The sequence below is a fragment of the Myotis davidii genome, unplaced genomic scaffold, assembly GCF_000327345.1.
Source record: "Myotis davidii unplaced genomic scaffold, ASM32734v1 scaffold497, whole genome shotgun sequence".
Classification (NCBI taxonomy): Eukaryota; Metazoa; Chordata; class Mammalia; order Chiroptera; family Vespertilionidae; genus Myotis; species Myotis davidii.
Window position 1 is genome coordinate 4,875,694 of NW_006288434.1, and position 18,932 is coordinate 4,894,625.

At 36.3% G+C, this 18,932-nt stretch overlaps 1 protein-coding gene across 1 annotated transcript in view; it reads right to left on the bottom strand.

Moving 5' to 3' along the window:
- The window catches only part of VPS13B (vacuolar protein sorting 13 homolog B (yeast)), a 624,807-nt gene that overhangs the window by 460,083 nt on the left and 145,792 nt on the right, over positions 1 to 18,932 (bottom strand). Inside the window, exons 17-18 of the mRNA XM_006760303.2 lie at positions 7,879 to 8,013; positions 6,944 to 7,117 (exon numbers count right to left, since the gene is read on the bottom strand). Coding sequence (XP_006760366.1) covers positions 6,944 to 7,117; positions 7,879 to 8,013 — 309 coding nt within the window. The remainder of the gene's footprint in view (positions 1 to 6,943; positions 7,118 to 7,878; positions 8,014 to 18,932) is intronic.

Here is an 18,932-nt window from a genome sequence, read left to right on the forward strand (position 1 = left end):
ATACTGAGAAAGAGAAACAAAGTTAAGAAAGATAAGATAATAATGGATTTTGTAGGGTATATTTAGAGCTGATCAATTATTTCATGTCACTTTTAGGACTAAAACCAGACTAAAAAAATGATAGTTATAGTCCAATGAACAGAGGATTCAATAGAATATGAACTATTGATCCCTAGACACTGGTAAATATTCTCTCCAATGATAGAAATACACAGAAGAAGTAAAAGTGTTATTGTCATAATTAGCCAGTTAATATTAATAACAGGAAGAGAGCAAAGGGGAGGCTACACATGATTAGCATGGTCATCTGTGCAGCTTCAAAAGGAAGCTGCAGCTTCAAAAGGAAGCTACAGCTTCATACTCCCCAGGGAACCACTAGTTCATTCCCTGCGGATCACTGGGGGAAGAGATCAAACAAAAGGGGAGATGGGTGCATGCACAGTAAAGTAGGGATGATACAGGAGGGCACTTCCCTATCAGTCTAGCCTGGGAATCAATGGATAGACTAGAAGGGTGGAGCCATTACAAGCTTGTGAAATCTTGGAAGGTTAAGAGGTCCAGACAAAGAGTTCCCGTACGCCTTGTTCCCTTTTCTCTCTTGCTCCGTGACCTGCACTCACCAGAGCACTTGCCTCCAGAGCCACGTGGCTTTAAGCAGACAAATGGCGCATGGCCATGGGGACCCCACACACAATGGACTGCAGCTGGGAACACAAGCTAAGACAACCAGATGCTGGACTGGACTCTACTCTAATATGTAACAGAAATTCTGGGCAGTGACCTTAATTCTGCTGAAGACAAGACTGGACTTCTTCCACAGTGAGATGGATGGAGATGGGATGCTGGAGGGAAACTCCGTAATTTTACATATCAATAAAGCTTTCCACAAAACCCTATCATCCCATGGGGGCCTCAAGAAATTCTTCTCTTTTTGGCACTGAAGAACTCCACTTCCACTGATAACAAAAGGAGGAAGAAACATAAGGACAGAAAAAGGAAGGAGATTACAGTGTATTAAGAACATACTATTTATCTGTCAACACATTCATTCATTCAACAAATGATCTCTCAAGCATTCCCTATGTGCCAAGTAATGTCTAGGCCAGTGGTTCTCAACCTTCCTAATGCCGCGACCCTTTAATACAGTCCCTCATGTTGTGGTGACCCCCAACCATAAAATTATTTTCATTGCTACTTCATAACTGTAATTTTGCTACTGTTATGAATCGTAATGTAAATATCTGATATGCAGGATGTATTTTCATTGTTACAAATTGAACATAATTAAAGCATAGTAATTAATTATGAAAACAATATGTAATTATATATGTGTTTTCCGATGGTCTTAGGCGACCCCTGTGAAAGGATCGCTCAACCCCAAAGGGGTCGCGACCCACAGGTTGAGAACCGCTGGTCTAGGCCCTGGAGATAATGACTAACTCTGCCCTCACAGGACTCACTGTCAAATGATGAAGACAGACAGCATTCAAATCACACAACTATATAAATATACATTATCATTAAGTGTTATGAAAGTGAACTATGAAAATGAATGTAACGGAGGCACTTAATCAAATTTGTTGCTGGGGAGAGGAGAAAGGCAGCATTAGCGAAGGTTTCCCTGAAGAGGTAGTCCTTGAGCTAGGATCTTAAGACTGATTTAAACAGGTATAAAGGGAATGAGTAAGGAGAGTTGTGAGAATCCCAGACAGAGAAAACAGCATATGCAAAAGCACAGTCACCACTGAGAAACTAAAACAAGACCAAGCTATCTGAAGCACATGGAGCAAGGAAGACACATAAAGAGGACTCAACACTGACTTGGAAATTAAAATAGATGACTTCTAACTTCCTTTATTCTAAGTTTACAGGACTTTGTAATCATTTTATATTCCTAAATAGCAGACACCCCAAAATTTATTTATACATTAACTAGCGGTCTGGTGCACAGATTCATGCACTGGTGGGGTCTCTCAGCCTGACCTGTGCCCTCTCACAATCCAGGACGCCTCAGGGGATGTTGACTGCCGTCTTGGCTTGGTAGTGCGCTGCCACGGAGGCAGGAGAGGCTCACACTGCCACAGCTGCGTTTGCCAGCCGTGAGCCCAGCGTCTGGCGGCCATCAGTCAGCTGAGCGGTGTTCCCGCTGTGGGAGCGCACTGACCACCAGGGGGCAGCTCCTGCATTAAGCGTCTGCCCCATAGTGGTCAGTGTGCATCATAGCGACCAGTCAAACGGTCGTTCAGTCGCTTAGGCTTTTATATATATAGACACCAGCGTTAACAGACTCAGAACTTTTTAACAAGCAGTACCTGTTATAAATCATTGGCAAGTACAGTATATGAAGAAGACTCAAAGTCTATATTTAAAAGACAAAATAAGAAAAATGTTTAGAACTCACCTTAAAATAGTTTACATACATCAATTACAGTCACCAAGTTCTTCTACCTCTGAAGGAGCCAAAGAAGCATCTAGTTTCTCTATGTGACCCCTAACATCTACACAAATGTAAGAAACAGAATTGTACTGAATGGCTCCTGTCCATACTAACATGAATACAGAATGTGGGCTGGCACTCTAGACTCCACAGAGGCTTCAGCCACTTCAAGGCAATCAGTCAGTGGAGCAGAGAATACAATGAAGGGTGAAAGGAAAAAGTGCAAAGGGAGTTGCTGAGACACTGGAGAGAAAGCAGTGCTGTGAAACCATGAAAATGTGGCTCTTCAGACGATGCTTAATATGAAGTCAGAAAGGAGCTCCTTAAAGTTCATGACTCTCAAAGCTGGGGGGTGCCATGTTCAGCAATGTGGATCAAAAGGTTATATGATAAATATAAATAGCCTAGGGCAGTGGGGAAATGGTATATGGTTAGAAGCCCCAGGTTCAAGTTCAGAGTCTGACAGGCTAGGTACTTGTACAATTTCTAGGACTCTAATTTTCCTCCTCTGTAAGACACAAATTACATTTGCTGTGCTAAATACAGTCTTGTTTTGTAAACAGATATAAGAATGCATATGACAGTAATTTTTAAATTATAAAAGTACTATTTTTACAATGAGTTTCACTGATACCATGAATATTTTTTCTGAAACATAAAAACCTAATTCATATTTATAAAGCTGTTCATTCCCTTACATTCTGAAGTCAGAGTAAAAAAACTCTGCCTCTTTATCCTAACTAAGCTACTCTCAAAACTCACATTCTAATTGACTTCTATAGCTGGCTCCCAGTTTGACAATGCCCACAATTTGGAAGCATATGAACAAAGACAGCGGTCTTGCACACATCATGGCTTGACAGGAGGAAGCCCGTTAGAATGATCATCAGGCTCCTGTAAAATACACTTACTAGTCTACATTCAAATACCTCTCATGGAAATTCTATAAATCTAAGGGGAAAGTTCATTAACAACCTCACCTGGATTTCTGTCTGTGAAGGAATCAGCAGAGATTACTTGTACTTCTCTTTAATTACATTTCGCCTAGAATTTAACTACCCAGAATCTTTTTAAAAAAACATTAGGGAAGATCCCTACGTCATTTCCTTTAGGTGTTCCAGCCAAAAAAAAAAAAAAAAAAGGATATGTAATTATCACTTGCTTGCTCATCCATTCATTAAATATTTGTGGGTAGCATACTATATGTGGATGGTTTTAGATACTAGGAATACAGCAGTGACCAAAAAAAACAAAAACTCCTGACTAAATGAAGCATAAATTCCAATAGCATAAGAAAAAAAAAAGAAAAGCAGCCCTGGCCAGTTCATAGTAGCATCATACACTGAAAGGTTGCAGGTTTGATTCCCAGTCAAGGCACAAACCTAGGTTGCAGGTCCAATACTTGCTCAGGGCTCATATGAGAAGGTAACCCATCAATGTCTGTCTCTCTCTCTCTCTCTCTCTCTCTCCCACCCTCCTTCCCTCCCTCTCTCAATAAGTACTCAGAAAAACTAAAGAAGAGCAGGGAAATAAGATGTTTCTATGCGTGTGTGCATGCACATGTGTGTAAGAAAAATAGAAAAAAATGTATAATACAAGCCAGGAAAATACTTGCTGAAAGAGTGATATTTCAGTAAAGGCTTGACAAATTGTTAATGAATTGTTTCTTCATTTAAAATTTATTTATGATTTGTCTGTAATATCAGATATATATACACACACACGTACACGCACCTCCAATTTAAATCTTATTACAGGAACATAAGATTATTCAATAGTATTTTTAAACTGACTTTAAAAATTAATGTTTATGAGCTCTCTCAAAACCATATCATAAATACCTAAGCCATGAATGTGGGTGGCAGTACCAAGGTGAATGGAAAATTTAAATTTAAAAAATGCCCTAAATAAAATAGGAGAATGTAGTTTAAATAGAAACATATTACATTTTAGGATTAAAACATACCCAAGGGAATATTTTCAAAGCACCAAATACATGATCACATTAAAATTTTACACATAAATCCATAAACATATTAGTAACATTAATGTTGAAGACTAGGTAAATTCCTCAATAGCAAGAAAAAACTGTAAAACTTTACCGTAGAAATATCATAAGTAGAATTTTTTATAATAGTTTACCTTTAGACCTATATAATAGATTAGAAATGCAACATTTTGGTGAATCCAGAAATTCATTTAAATTACAAAGAATATAAATATTGTTATGAGAAATATCAGGTTATTATTTAAGTAGGTTTGACACATTTGATTCATTCTAACTGTATATGGCAAAACAATAAACACAGAGTTCCTCTCCAACTTAAGAGTATGTGGTAGACATAAACAAGCTTACTCCCTTCTTAGATATCAAAATTCTAACCATGTGATCTGGTCATTTCAATAACATTTCAATGATATGATGATTTGAAAACAAAACCTATCAAAAATTACTATATGAATAATTACATAAAGAAGTTTAGCAGATAGCATATTTAAGGAACACTATTAAATAGGCATTAACAAACTGATGTTTATTTAACCACAAATCTCTTCTCTTTAAAATAGGAGGTAGCTAACTCACACAGGCTAAATTTGGCCCCCCCTCCAGTTTTTTTTAATATATATATTTTTTAATCCTCACCTGAGGATATGTTTTTATTGATTTGAGAGAGAGAGAGAGAGAGAGAGAGAGAAACAAACATCGGTTGTCTTGCATACTGGCCCTGACCGAGAATCCAACCCGCAATCTTTTGGTCCATGGGACGATGCTCCGACAACTGAGCCACCTGGCCAGGGCCCCCTCCAGTTTTGGGGAATTAAAGTTTTATTAGAACACAGCCACACCCATTTATTAACATACTATCTATGGCTATTTTTGTGATGTAACATCGGAACTGAGTTGCTGAGATAGGTTATGGTCCACAAATTCTAATAGTCATTTGGCCCTTTATTAAAATGTTTACCAAACCTTGTTTTAAAAAATTGATAAAACCTTACCCGTAACCACATTCTTAGTTTGGTCTTTGCCTCATCCTCACATTTTTTCCTTAGAATTCTATACCTCATCAGGCTGGTAAGTTCTTTTTGAGGATTGTGTCTTTAGCAGCCTGTTGACAGTGGGTCCTCAGACTTACCTTTCAAATAATATGTCCAGTTTCTAATGTGGATGCCATTCAGCTGTAAATGCTACTATAACAATATTCATCTTTCAAATGTTTTCTGTATCCCTGTGTATATGCACTTGTGCAACACTTTGAATATTTGAATATCCATTTAGCCTCTGTCTAGTCAGTTAATTACAAATCTTTTCATGGTTTCTACTTTGAACTTAGTACATTAATGTTTAACATGTTTCCTGTAAGTTATGATACCTGTTAATGTTAACAGAACTTTACTCTTAGGCAACTATTCTAAACCTCTTCCTCACTTGGCCAGTTAATTCTAAAGAAAAATTTCAGACGCCCTATCCTTTAAAGAAATCTGTATATAGCTATCTTATTTCTAGTCTCACTGAGTGACCACCTTGGCTGTATTAACCACACTAGAGGCCTGATGCATGAAGATTCATGCAAGAATAGGCCTTCCTTCCCCTGGCTGCTGGCCCTGCCTTCGCTACAGCCAGAGCCACCTTCCTGCCTTTCCTCTCGCCCGGAGACACCCTTGTGCCTTCCCAGGCTGCCCAGAGGCCCCAAGCAGCTGGGGCAATGTGGAATGCCTGCACCATGGCGACAATTCAAGCATCCCGCCCCCGGCTGCTTGGCACCTGCATATGCAAATTAACCCGTCATTTTGTTGGGTTAATTTGTATACTCACTCCTGATTGGCTGATGGGCATTGTGGAGGTAAAGTCAATTTGCATTTTCTCTTTCATTAGTGTGAATACTGCTGATATTGGTCTCAAGTAACCATATCTTTTTTTTTTCCTGCAGTTTTTGTTGACCTTTCTGATACCTCCTCTCTACACGAAAAGTGTGGCTCTGCTATTATGGTGTTGAATAAAATGAAGTAGATTACAGGAAAAGTGCTTCCAGAGAAGAATATAACTCAAGAAATAAGATCTTGACCTCTGAGTTTTTTCTTGGTTCCACCATCAACATCTTTCCTTTTTGCAAAGCTACAGGAATCACAAACACCTAATTTTAATATGGCAAACTGTGGGTAACAAAGTACTACTAACCCATGAAAAGTGGTTTCTCTTTCCAGTGTTTTATATTTCTTTTACTCTTTTCTACCTATTACTTGGTATATTTTAAAACTCAGTTGGATTTAGTAGTATGAATTCTAAGTTTGCTATTCATACAACTGAATTCTCTCATATAAAATAAAATCGTTATTGCTTCTACATTATTTATCGAAGATGATACAAAAATACTTCATTTGTATTTTTAAAGAGTACCACTGCAGAGAGTACAATTAACACTAATGTTTTTTTTAAGTCTAATTTTAAAAGCCTTAATTTTAAAAAAACAACAACTAAAAGAATAAAGATAAGTTTGTACTCACCAGAGTTGTGGCAGTAGTCCATATACTGGGGAACTTGTACTGTAAAGGCTATCAAATCTGGAGCTAAGAGGGATTCTGGCTTCCTACTCTCATTGAGCCACTTGCTGCTATGAAGGTCTTTAGTGTCAGAAGGACCTTGAAGCAATGGAATCAATTTCTCTTTTCCACTCTCACCTGAATAGAAACATTAATGAAAAAAAATCTTATCAAATAAAATATAGGAGTAGCTAGAGGATGCTTATCTTAAAATATACTAACATTATAACATTTCAACTATATTTGGTAATTTTAAGTGTACATGTAGTTATATTAAAAATTATAAAATTAAAAGCATGTTTAATTCTTTAAAAAATACATTTTCATATTTAGCTAATGTAAAACATGTTTAGAAAAACTTATAAAGAAAACAACTTGAACACACAATGCTTCAAATATTCAATGGAATCTGTACCTTATCTTTAAACTTACCTACAAATTTAGCTTGTACTGAAAAAAATTAAATGACAAATAATTTAAGGGAAATATTATGAAGTAAAGTACTGATAGGAAAGTGAAGTCAATTACAACCTTAAATAGAAAAACAACTGGATTTTCTATTTAATTTTATTATGTTAACAACATTTTAATTTAATTTTAATGTCATTTATATCTATACCTACTATTTTTCCCAAAAGTATAAGAATAAACTTTCCTTTAATTTTTCTCCCTTATAACCATTCTTAAAACTTTTTCCTTAAATAAAACTTAATTTATTAAAGTTAACAGGTATCATCCTGGCACAATTAATAAAAAATTTTAAGTAAAATAAAAAAATTTAAAACCTCTGATTCATAGGAACAATGAGTAAATTCTTGTTTCAGTAACGCTCCTTGTAAAATGTAAGGCCAATTCTCCTATACAGGCAATAAAGTTTTACACGGTCCAGCTGCACATACCTGGGGCTTTGGCACAAATTTTTATTGATCCCACGGTCCCAGAGGCACATTTGACCAATGATGTGCTGCAGTACTTCAATTCAACATTCTGGATTGAGCCCTCAAGAGTTGGCAGGGGATTCTTAGATTTCACACCTAATAAAAGAAAACTGCAAATGTACTAGCCGATTGAATTTAAATAATTTTTATACTCCTTCACTAAGGCATTTAAACTTAATTATACTTTAATTATCTACCTCAGATGTTCATACAGTATTTTTAGTAGGTTTCATAGTTTAGTGTTTAGGAGGTAAAAGGATGAAATTTTAAAATAAATGGTCTGAACTCTTATAACTATATTCACATAGTCAGTTCTTGATTAGTCAAGCTCAAAAAATAAAGTAAATAGTTTAGGTAAATATTTTTTTTAAAAAACAGAAGATGTTAAAAATCATATTTGGCTTTAGAATATAGGTTAAGATTTTTCAGTTTTGAAGAAAATTTAACTTATGAATTTAGTTTCATTTAGGCAGAGACATTTAATTTAAACAGGAAACTTCCAGAGTAAACAGACCTCTTCAAATTATCTTAGTCAGGTAGGGTGAGGAAAGAGAAATAAGATAGCTCAAAACAGCTCCGAAGTTAAAATGCATTATCTTATAAATACAATTAACATACAAAATGTATATATAAGAAATAGTATTCTATATTAATTATCAAAAATGTGGATATTAACATCTCTACTATGTGCTATTTGCTAAAGGGCATAAAAGCACAGAAGGGAATAATTACCATGAAGTAAATGGTAGAGAAAATAATTCAAAATGGGAGAAACTCATTTTGGCCCTGAAGGGTAGGTGAAATTAATCAGGCAGAGACTCTTCAAGAACATTATTCTGACAATATTGCAGACTACTACAATGATAATGCTACTGATGACGAACTCTAATCAACTAACATTTACTGAGGACTTATGTATCACGTACGTTATCTCATTTTATCCTCATAACAGGCCCATTATAAAAATGTTTATTATCCTCATTTTCAGATTGCTATTCAACAGCATAGAGGGGTTAAGTAATTTTTACTCAAAGTCCTATAGTTAGTGAAAGTGTTTAAATACAACTTTATCCCATCACAGAAGACTTTACCAATCATTTTGCCGATATTCACAAATACCTACCAACATAATTTCCCTTATTTTCCCTATTTCACATTTTGATCAAATGTATACTATACTTCATATTTGAAACTTATTTAAGCAGAACTAACTATGATTAAGAAAACAATAAAATTTCTATGATAAATATATTAAACACTAGAGGCACAGTGCAGGAATTCGTGCACAGGTGGGTTGTGGGGTGGGGGGTCCGGGGGACCTGGATGCAATCAGCCCTCCAGGTGGACAGTGGGACGCCCTTGCCCGCCCTGATCTGGATCCATCCCTGACATTCGTGCCAGTTGTCAAGAGCCACCAGGCAGTTGCTTTTATATTGCTTCTTCCTTGCAGAGTATCTAGGGAGTGGAAGCAGCCATGTTGCCTGAGGCCTACTTCCAGGAAGCCAACAGCACTGTCAGGATAGTGCCAGTGGCACTGGTCCATTGGTGCCTGGCCAGTTTTCCAGAGATTGGACCTGCAGGACTGCTGAGGGAGTGAGTGGCTGCTGCCAGACTGGGGGCCAGTGGGATGGGTCTCAGCTGAGCGGCACTCCCACTGTGGGAGTGCATGACCTCCAGGGGGCAGTTCCTGCACTGAGTGTCTGCCCTCTGGTGGTCAGTGTGCACCATCATGACCGGTGGTTCCGGATGTTTAGTTGCTTAGGCTTTTATATATAAAAATTATTTTGAAATCTTTTTCTCAAACTTTAGTGTGTTCAATAAGCCCCATGATCCTCCAAGAATCTTCCTAAGATGTGGCCCAGGAATCTGCAGTTTAATTAATACACTATTTGATATGAAAATGGTTAAAGAACAACAGGTTAAAAAATACTTTCTTACATACTAACTCCTACTTCAGCAGCAACTATTAATTTACTAATTTCTATTTGGCTATTATATAAACATGTATTGATTGGTTGTTATTTTCCAATATTCACCACCTGTATTGTTTCCATTTGAAGTGATATTTGAAGTGACCTATCCTCAGAACAGGTTTCTAAAATGGTATGTATTTTTCTGATTTTATCATTATTTTTATCACATTTTCAAAGCCTTAACAAAAAACTTAAGCAGCAGCATCTCAGAAAATTAAGTGATGTCAACAATATTTGTATAACATAGCAGTAACAGTAATGGCAATAGTAATAGTTATTATGGCACCTAACATTCGCTGAGTACTTACTAAGTGTATTCACTATGCCTAGTTTATTTATTCATTATTCCCTTACCTGAAAAATGGAATAGTTATTATTACTGTTCCATTTACATATGGGAAAAACCAAATCTAAGAGAAATAAGGAAAGTGGCAAGGCCTGGATCACATCTGTCCTTACAAAGGAAGCTGAGCTACCTTACATATTGAACATCATCTGCGGTTGCAGGAAGTTATAATCAGTGGGCAATTTACTCCAATCATTATGTTAGACGATGAGAAGGATACAAAATGGAATAATACCCTCCCCTAGCTCTCAAGTCTGCACAGTCAGACTCTTGTTTTGTGCTAATTTTTCAAGAAATATAAACAACCAAGATAGTGGTCAGCAGACGAGAGCGCCTGAAAGATACTCTCAAGGATTCCTGATGGTGCTCGGAACTGAAACAAAAAAATGAGTTAGTTTCTGGAAAATGCAAAAGCAAAATAGAAATAGGCTAATATGAATTTGTTTTCAAATTATTTTATACAACTGCTGCTTCAACAGTTTACTAAAGTTTAGGGCTCTACCATGAATCAAAAATGGTAGGTCTTTTTAAATATTTAACATGTTATATGTAAGACTCCAATCAGAAGAAGATGCCTAAAACCTCTTCTAATAAAAATCTCATATTCTCATATACCTACACAAAAGTATCTTGGTTGAGACTAAAACTATTAAGAACTTAGTTCACATTTTTATGATCACTACATTTCTCAGATATTTTAATTATGCATAATTTCTCCTTAAGAAAAGCCTCTTTATACTTTGTTTTTAATGCCACAAGCCTAGATTTTTAAAAAATATAGTTATATCTTTATAGACTTCAACAATGGAGAAAAGATGCTAGTAAAAAATAATCTTGGTGATGTAAACAATGGACTTTGGGTGATTATGATGTGTCAATGGAGGCTCGTCAATTCTAACAAATGTACCACTCTGTGGGGACTGCTGATACTGGGGGATGCTATGCAGGAATGGAGGCAGAAGGTATATGGAAAATTTCTGTACCTTCCCTCAATTTTGTTGTGAACTGCTTTAATATTATCCTCCTGTTCTTATTACCTGTAAGTTAAAAGATGGACTGATGACAATCACAAAGAAAAGTGGCCACGGGTAATTACAGTAAGAAGCAAGTAGATCTGCAATGAGCCATGGAAAGAAAATTAAAGGAACCAGGCAGTTCAGAGGACAAGAATGCAGATGAGGCCAAAAAGATGAGTGACTCAGAGTCTATCGAATGACTACAGAGCCTTTCCCTTACTTCACGCAGGCGTGCAAGTGAGAACCTACATTCATCCCGGTAAAAGACTGAAGGGTATACTCTGGAGAGCTTAAACCAGAAGAATTTTGGACCAGAGGGACCATGCTAAAAAGGGAGATTGTCTAAAAATCGATAAAAAGCATATGCATGGGATGAGAACTCCTTTTCTTTTAGTCCTAAGAACTCTGAGAACCAGTCACATAAACTCCAGAAAGGAAACAGAAGGATTTCTCACTGAAAAGTGGCAAATTCAAGAAAACAAAACAGAGATACTAATAAATGATTATGCCCCAAAAACAACAAAAAATAAGTTAGTAAAAATAATCAAAAAGTGTATATGGATTTTATTTAGAGGAAAATATCAAAGAATAAACGAAAAATAACTACCTCTAAAAAAAAATGATGAAGATAAGGGCCCAGAGGACTACTCTTTTTGTTACAAGCCTTATTATCCTATATAATAAAAGCCTAATATGCTATGTGTCCGGTTGTCCATTCGTCCATTCAGCCAATCAAAACGTAATATGCTAATGGTATGCTAAGGGCATGCAACTGCTAGCTATGACAAGCACTGACCACCAGGGGCCAGACAGTCGACCAGTCACTATAACATGCACCGACCACCAGGGGGCAGACACTCAATGCAGGAGCTGTCCCTGGTGGTCAGTGTGCTCCCAGAGGGGGAGCACCATTCAGCCAGAAGCCAGGCTCACGGCTGGGGAGCGCAGCGGCAGTGGCAGGGGGCTCTCCCCCCTCTGCAGCAGTCGGACATCCCCTGAGGGCTCCCAGACTGTGAGAGGGCACAGACCAAGTTGAGGGAAATCCCGCCCCCCCCCGAGTGCATGAATTTCATGCACCAGGCCTCTAGTAATTTAATAAAATGAAACAAAAGGTCATTTAGGACACCAGAGCAAGCAGAACACACACTAGATACACAAAAACAATAAGACAGTGAACCAATCATAAAGGTTTCTGAATGAAGGAATAAATTATTTTTTAAAATGCACTGAAGCCCTGGACAGTGTTGTTCAGTGTTTAGAGTTTCAGACAGTGTGAGAGACAACAAATGGATCCAATGGAAGTGTTTCTCTTACATAGATATCTGTCTCCCTCCCGTGGGAGGCAACCTATAATGTGTCTCTCTCACATCGATGTTTCTTTCTTTCCCTCCTCTCTCTCTTTCTCCACTCCTTCCTCCCTTCCACTCCCCCTAAAAGTCACTGGAAAAATAGCCTCCTCGGGTAAGGATTAAAAAAAAAACAAAATGCACTGAAGAGATGGCCATTTAGAGTTGTTCAAGAGCGTTACCCAAAATAACAACAGAAAAGTGCTTCCAAATGATTGATACTATAGTAAGAGGTAGGCATTATTCTTTCATGGGAAGAATAAATGGAGAAAGTAAACTGAGAGGAAGATTTATCCATAAAAATAAAGTGTAAGTCTAAACGAAAGTAGCTGGCTAGGCAAGAAAATACAAGGTATACCAAGAAAGCTGGCTGGTTCCAACACTCAGTAGATGACAAAGATTACAAATGGCTCCCTCTAATAATACAAGCAAACAGGATACAAAAAAATGAAAAAGGTAGTGTTTGTTTTGTTAACATTGTTTATAATGACGATTTCATTGTTTTTAACATGAAAAAGAAATGAAGTGACATTCTAAGATTGAGTTAAGCCAAATTATCAGGGTAATAAAAAAAAATCATGTAATATTACCAACAGAATATAAAATCTAACCATTGAACTATAATTAAATAGCGTGAAATAAAAAGTAATCTCAAAAGTGTAGCTCACAGTGATATTTAGGTGACAGAATTCATCTTCAAATATTCACAAGGAACAAAACACGAAGTCTTACTTCCCACTGTTCCACCCTCACTTGCACCTCAGCAATCCCTGTGCATACTGCTATAACTACTAGTAGAACGAGAGGCAACAAGCATTTACTGACCAACATGTATCTACAGATCTGCTTCTCTCTTTACATTTTTTTAACATCAACAATAGCAAATAAATATTAGACTAGACTCAGCTTCATAAGGACAGAATGAGCAAAGAGATACCTTAGTTTAAATCCATACATTCTAGTACCTAGTTTATTACTTGTTTTTTTTTAATATGTTTTTATTGATTTTAGAGAGAGAAGAGGAGTCCTTAAAAGATAAGAGCTTAGAGAATCCGTATACCACATTCCAATTCCACACTTGTCCCCACACCCTTCTTGGTGATTAAAAGCCAAGCCTACTGATAACTGAGGTTGCTACAGCCCATTAGGATAGTCAAAGTTTAAGTGCCTGCTTACCACTCTTGTAGTTTCCTCCTTGTTTTAGACATCTTCCCCCCTTTCTTGAAGGTTCAGCATGTCACTTAGAATTAAATGTTATACACTATGTAGCACGGGTGTTTGTAGTGGAAAGGTTTCCATGCCACGCTGCCAGGCACAGAAGTAATGCCATGCTATGTATATGTTTCTTAAGTAAATGTACCTAATAAATGAATTTTCTTCTCCCTACGATTTCACTCATGATAGAGGAGGAAACAACAAGTATTTTTTTTTTTTAGGTAAAACACTGCGGAGTATGCAGAGATATTATACACATTATGAACCCCAACATGTACTTAATACTGTGTTAGCTTCCTTGAAAGTGAGTACAAATCACTAGCTACCTTACAGAGTAATCCTTAAGAGAGCATCTGGCATGTAAACATTCAGTAAATGTTAGCTAGTACATTCTCATTATTGGTACTATTACTACAAACAATACAACCTTGTATTAGGGAAGTTCAGTTTACATACATTAAAAAGTAATGAGGGAATGTACTGAACAATACACTAATCACTAGACCTTTATTCAGTATAAACCCTGCCATCAAATAGCTCTGAAATTTTGATTTAAAACCTCTGTAGCTCAGTTTCCTCATCTAAAAAAAAAGGGAGTAGCTAGATTTGATTATGATAAAGGTATCTTTTACCCTAGAATCCAGTAATTAGCAACAGAGGAAGAAAATTAAACACTACATAATGTGATATAAAAAAAGAAAAGTGGCTGTGAAGGGAAAAATCTTTTCATACACCATCAGTATTTTTTAAAGGCAAAAAAACTTGCACAAACTAAATAAAGTACTTACGTTTTTGCACATATGGTAAAAAAAATGAATTAAGTAGTCAGTGAATGACTTCAATGAAAGATGAAAACAATTTAAGGAATAACTATTAATTTGTTTACAAACTGATTTTGTAAGAATAACTTCTGAAACCTTTTATATATCTCCCTAGTTCTAGAGCTATAATACTAGGTAAAGAACGGTAATTTTCTTTGTGATACAAATAACAAAGTGATGTAACATTAGATATTTTTTCTATAAATAAAAGTTTTTAGTTGAAATAAAAGACAACACCCAATTACTAGTGAGTATCATTTAGTATTATCCGCATACATAAACTTTGAAAAATAACACTTTGGATAAAATATAAAAATAAAATGCTTAGAACAAGTGCCTGCTTCTTGGATTAGGTAATTTCTTAACATACGGGAAGGAAATATATGAAACTAAATTCTCAGTAATAACCACTAGTGGAAATATCCAAACTATGCAAAAGTCATATTACATTAAACTACGTATTCTGATAGCCCAAGTGGGGAATGGAGAGAGGATGCCATCACTTTTGGTCACTGAATTAAAAATAAAACAACTATGTAGGCATTAGGGCAAAATGAAATGAGATCATTTAAAATTACCACACACAGAAAGCCTAGCGTCTATTTTAAAACACCTTGTGGTTAAGATTTTTTTAAAAAAAAAGTTTAACGTGGATAAGGATGCTAAATGACTAGTTGGAAAAGTAAAAGAGGTCATAGTAAAGGGCAAAACTATCTTTTAATTTAAGGAAAATTGTGTGTGTGTGTGTGCAGATGTGTGTGTGTGCACGTGTGCACATCCATGCATGAGCGTATGTCGCGGGAGTTGATAAAGGGCACACCCAAAAAAAAAAAATGCAACATTCACTCATTCTGCACAGGACAAGATCATTCTTCCTTCCATAGTTTAATTCATATTCTGCCATAGGGCAATCTGACTCCCATCACAAGATAAAATTGTCGCCGAAACTGGTTTGGCTCAGTGGATAGAGCGTCGGCCTGCGGACTGAAAGGTCCCAGGTTCGATTCCGGTCAAGGGGATGTACCTGGGTTGCGGGCACATCCCCAGTGGGAGATGTGCAGGAGGCAGCTGATCAATGTTTCTCTCTCATTGATGTTTCTAACTCTCTCTCGCTCTCCCTTCCACTCTGTAAAAAATCAATAAAATATATATATTTTTAAAAAGATAAAATTGCCAAGCTAATTATCTGACCACTATGAAACCTTGACTCTGACATGCTATACTTATACTGTAAGAACTCTGGCTGCATGCAACCAAGATTCAATCTTGCTACTTCGGTCACTGCTTATAACTCTGGACTGTTTCTCACTGTGGAGGGTGATCACTGATAAGGACTAAGCATGATCATGTACTGTTGGTTCCTCATGCATGCACAAACTTTGACTCACATGTCTCATTCATTCCCTTACTTATTCATTTACTTAACACTTAAGTATTTACTGTATACTACTGTACACCAAGCTCAGTCTGGGGTTGTGGAGTTAAGAAGAACAATTCAGGCTCTCCTCTCAAGAAATTCACAATCTAGTGAGAGAAATAACATTGGTCATTAAATCAATAACTACATAAATACGTACCTACTTGATAGTGTGAAAAATGCCAAAAATGGGAAGTACTGAGTATTATGGAAACATAAAGAAGAAAGGGACTGAACTAGTCTGGAGCGTCTGAAGAAAATACTACCTAAACTATGCCCAAGGAGTGAGCTCAAAGAAAACTAGGAAGAATGTTTCACAATACTGTTGCCGCCTAAATACACTGTCACAATCGGGATAGCAAGCAGGTGGCTGGTGTAGACACCACTCACTCAAAGGACCATATACCACCAAGTTTCATTTTCCTAAACGTAATAATTATAATGGGTAAGATCACTTACTGCTTAATGCACAAAACCTGTTGCAGAAAGTTACTGTTACAAATGAAAGTCAATGAGGCCTTCTTTGACACTTTTAACATGTTTCTATTTTAATAGTATAAAGAAATATTAACAGTGAGAAATCAAAGGTGTAATTTATAGAAACTTTCAAAATTTTGTTAATACACTAAGAGCTTAATGAATCACTTAATAAAGCATTTAGATATTTGTTCAATAAATTCATGAATCAGTGAAGGGTAAAGAATACAAAAGTAAACTCACATAAGAAGAAATGCAAGTAATAAAGGATATATGACAAAAGTTAAAATTTGCTATAACTAAAGTAAAGTGAATTAAAGGAAAAGTGAAACATGTAGAATCTATATTATTTAATGTTGTTGAGGCTTTATTAAAACAGTCATTACCTACAAGTTGCATTACATATTCATGGACTGATTTGGGAAATCAATACATATTATATGTTATTTTTTAAAGTTTATTATCCATCACTAAGTTATTCAGTCCTAGAAAATTAACTAAAAGAATATTTAAAAAAAGAAAGAGAAATGCTCATAGCAATATAAATTACATCAGCAATTATCAGAAAACACTTTAACTGTCACAGGAGAGTGGTACCTGTTATTTGATGTTTATGTAAAAGTACACAAAATGTATTTATTAACAAACTAGAGCCCCAATGCACTAAATTCCCTCTGGCTGCCGGCACCCGGGATGCAGGCTTCCCTCTGGCTGCCAGCAGCCGGCCCTGCCCCCTGCCCACACCCGCCTTGGCCTGGCGCTGCTCGTATCCACTGCTACTATTCTTCTTACCCCCTTCCCCCGCATTGATCGCCACGAGGGCCAGTGGCCTAGGCTTCCCTCTGTAGGGCGATTATGGGGCGATGGTGTGGCACCCCTCAACAAATTGCATTGCACCTGCCTTGGCTGACCTGGCGCCAGTGCATGTCATAGCGTGGTCGTCCGGACAGTCGTTCTGCTGTTTGGTCATTTGGTTGATCTGCATATTACACTGTTATTGTTATAGATGTTAAATCAGGGGTCCTCAAACTACGGCCCGCGGGCCACATGCAAATACAAATATTGTATTTGTTCCCATTTTGGTTTTTTACTTCAAAATAGGATATGTGCAGTGTGCATAGGAATTTGTTCATAGTTTTTTTTTAAAACTATAGTCCAGCCCTCCAACGGTCTGAGGGACAGTGAACTGGCCCCCTGTTTAAAAAGTTTGAGGACCCCTGTGTTAAATCAAACAATGAAGCATAAAATGCTATATGCAATATTGTCACAACTGTATGAAAGCAACACATGGATAAATATTAGAAACTTTAGTATATAGAAATTTTCAATAATGTAGAAAAAGCATTTTTGTAAAACTTCATATATACTCTAAAAATTGACTTACTAAATTTGGAGACTTTACTACCATCATAGAACAAAATTTCACATTAAAAACAAAAGACAAATAATGCTCTGTAAACCACTACGGGTAGAATCACCGAGGGCAACAAAAACAAAAAAACCTACTAATTTTGGTGTGTATATATAGCAAACGTATAAATATAATGAAAGAGGATAAAAAGAGTTCAATATATATAAATTTAAAATAACACTGACCTTTTTCAATAAATAACCCAAATATAAAAATAAAATTCTCTTATTTGACTTTGGATGGTGGGCACAACTGTAATATACAGACCATGTATCGTAAAAAATTTATGCTTCAAATGTACATATTTGTCGGTGTCAGCAAATATCTCATGGTATTTGACCAGAGTCACCCCAATAACTTTAATTTTTAAAACAAAATTTTAAATAACAAAATAAAATAAAAGATATGTGCAAGAAGAGTAAGACTCGAAATGGTAATGCAAGCTATATATAAATTAAGCTCTAAATTATTTACAATCAGGACAGATCATATCCCTAAAGAACAAATGCTGTTACTACTGCCAAATTCAGAGAAAGATGTAATGTCTTAGGTATGGTTAAGCTATGTATGTATATAAATATATGTTTGTATGCAAATATATGTGTGTGTTATATATGTATGGTTAGCATTAACAAACAGAAGACTACTATAGATCACGTTATTCACCCTTATTCTAATCAAAAAGAAATTTAAAAAAATTTTAAAAGACAACTTTTCTTAGTTCATTATAGAAATAAACTAGTTCCACTTCCAGAAAACAGAGAAGACTTTTTCTTATTTCTCATGCTAATTAAAACTAAAAACCCAATAATATATATAAGCCAAAAATAAGAAGCTGAAAGGCAGAAAAGTCGCGCTGGTGGAGTTTGGGGGCGAGGGGTCAAGTTGCCTTCTCTCTCATCTGCCCTGGTCCTCCTTGCTGTCTGGATGGTGCTGCCCTCCCCTGTCCCATGTCTTTGGGGTCATTTGTCAGTCTTTGTTGTTGTTTTTTTT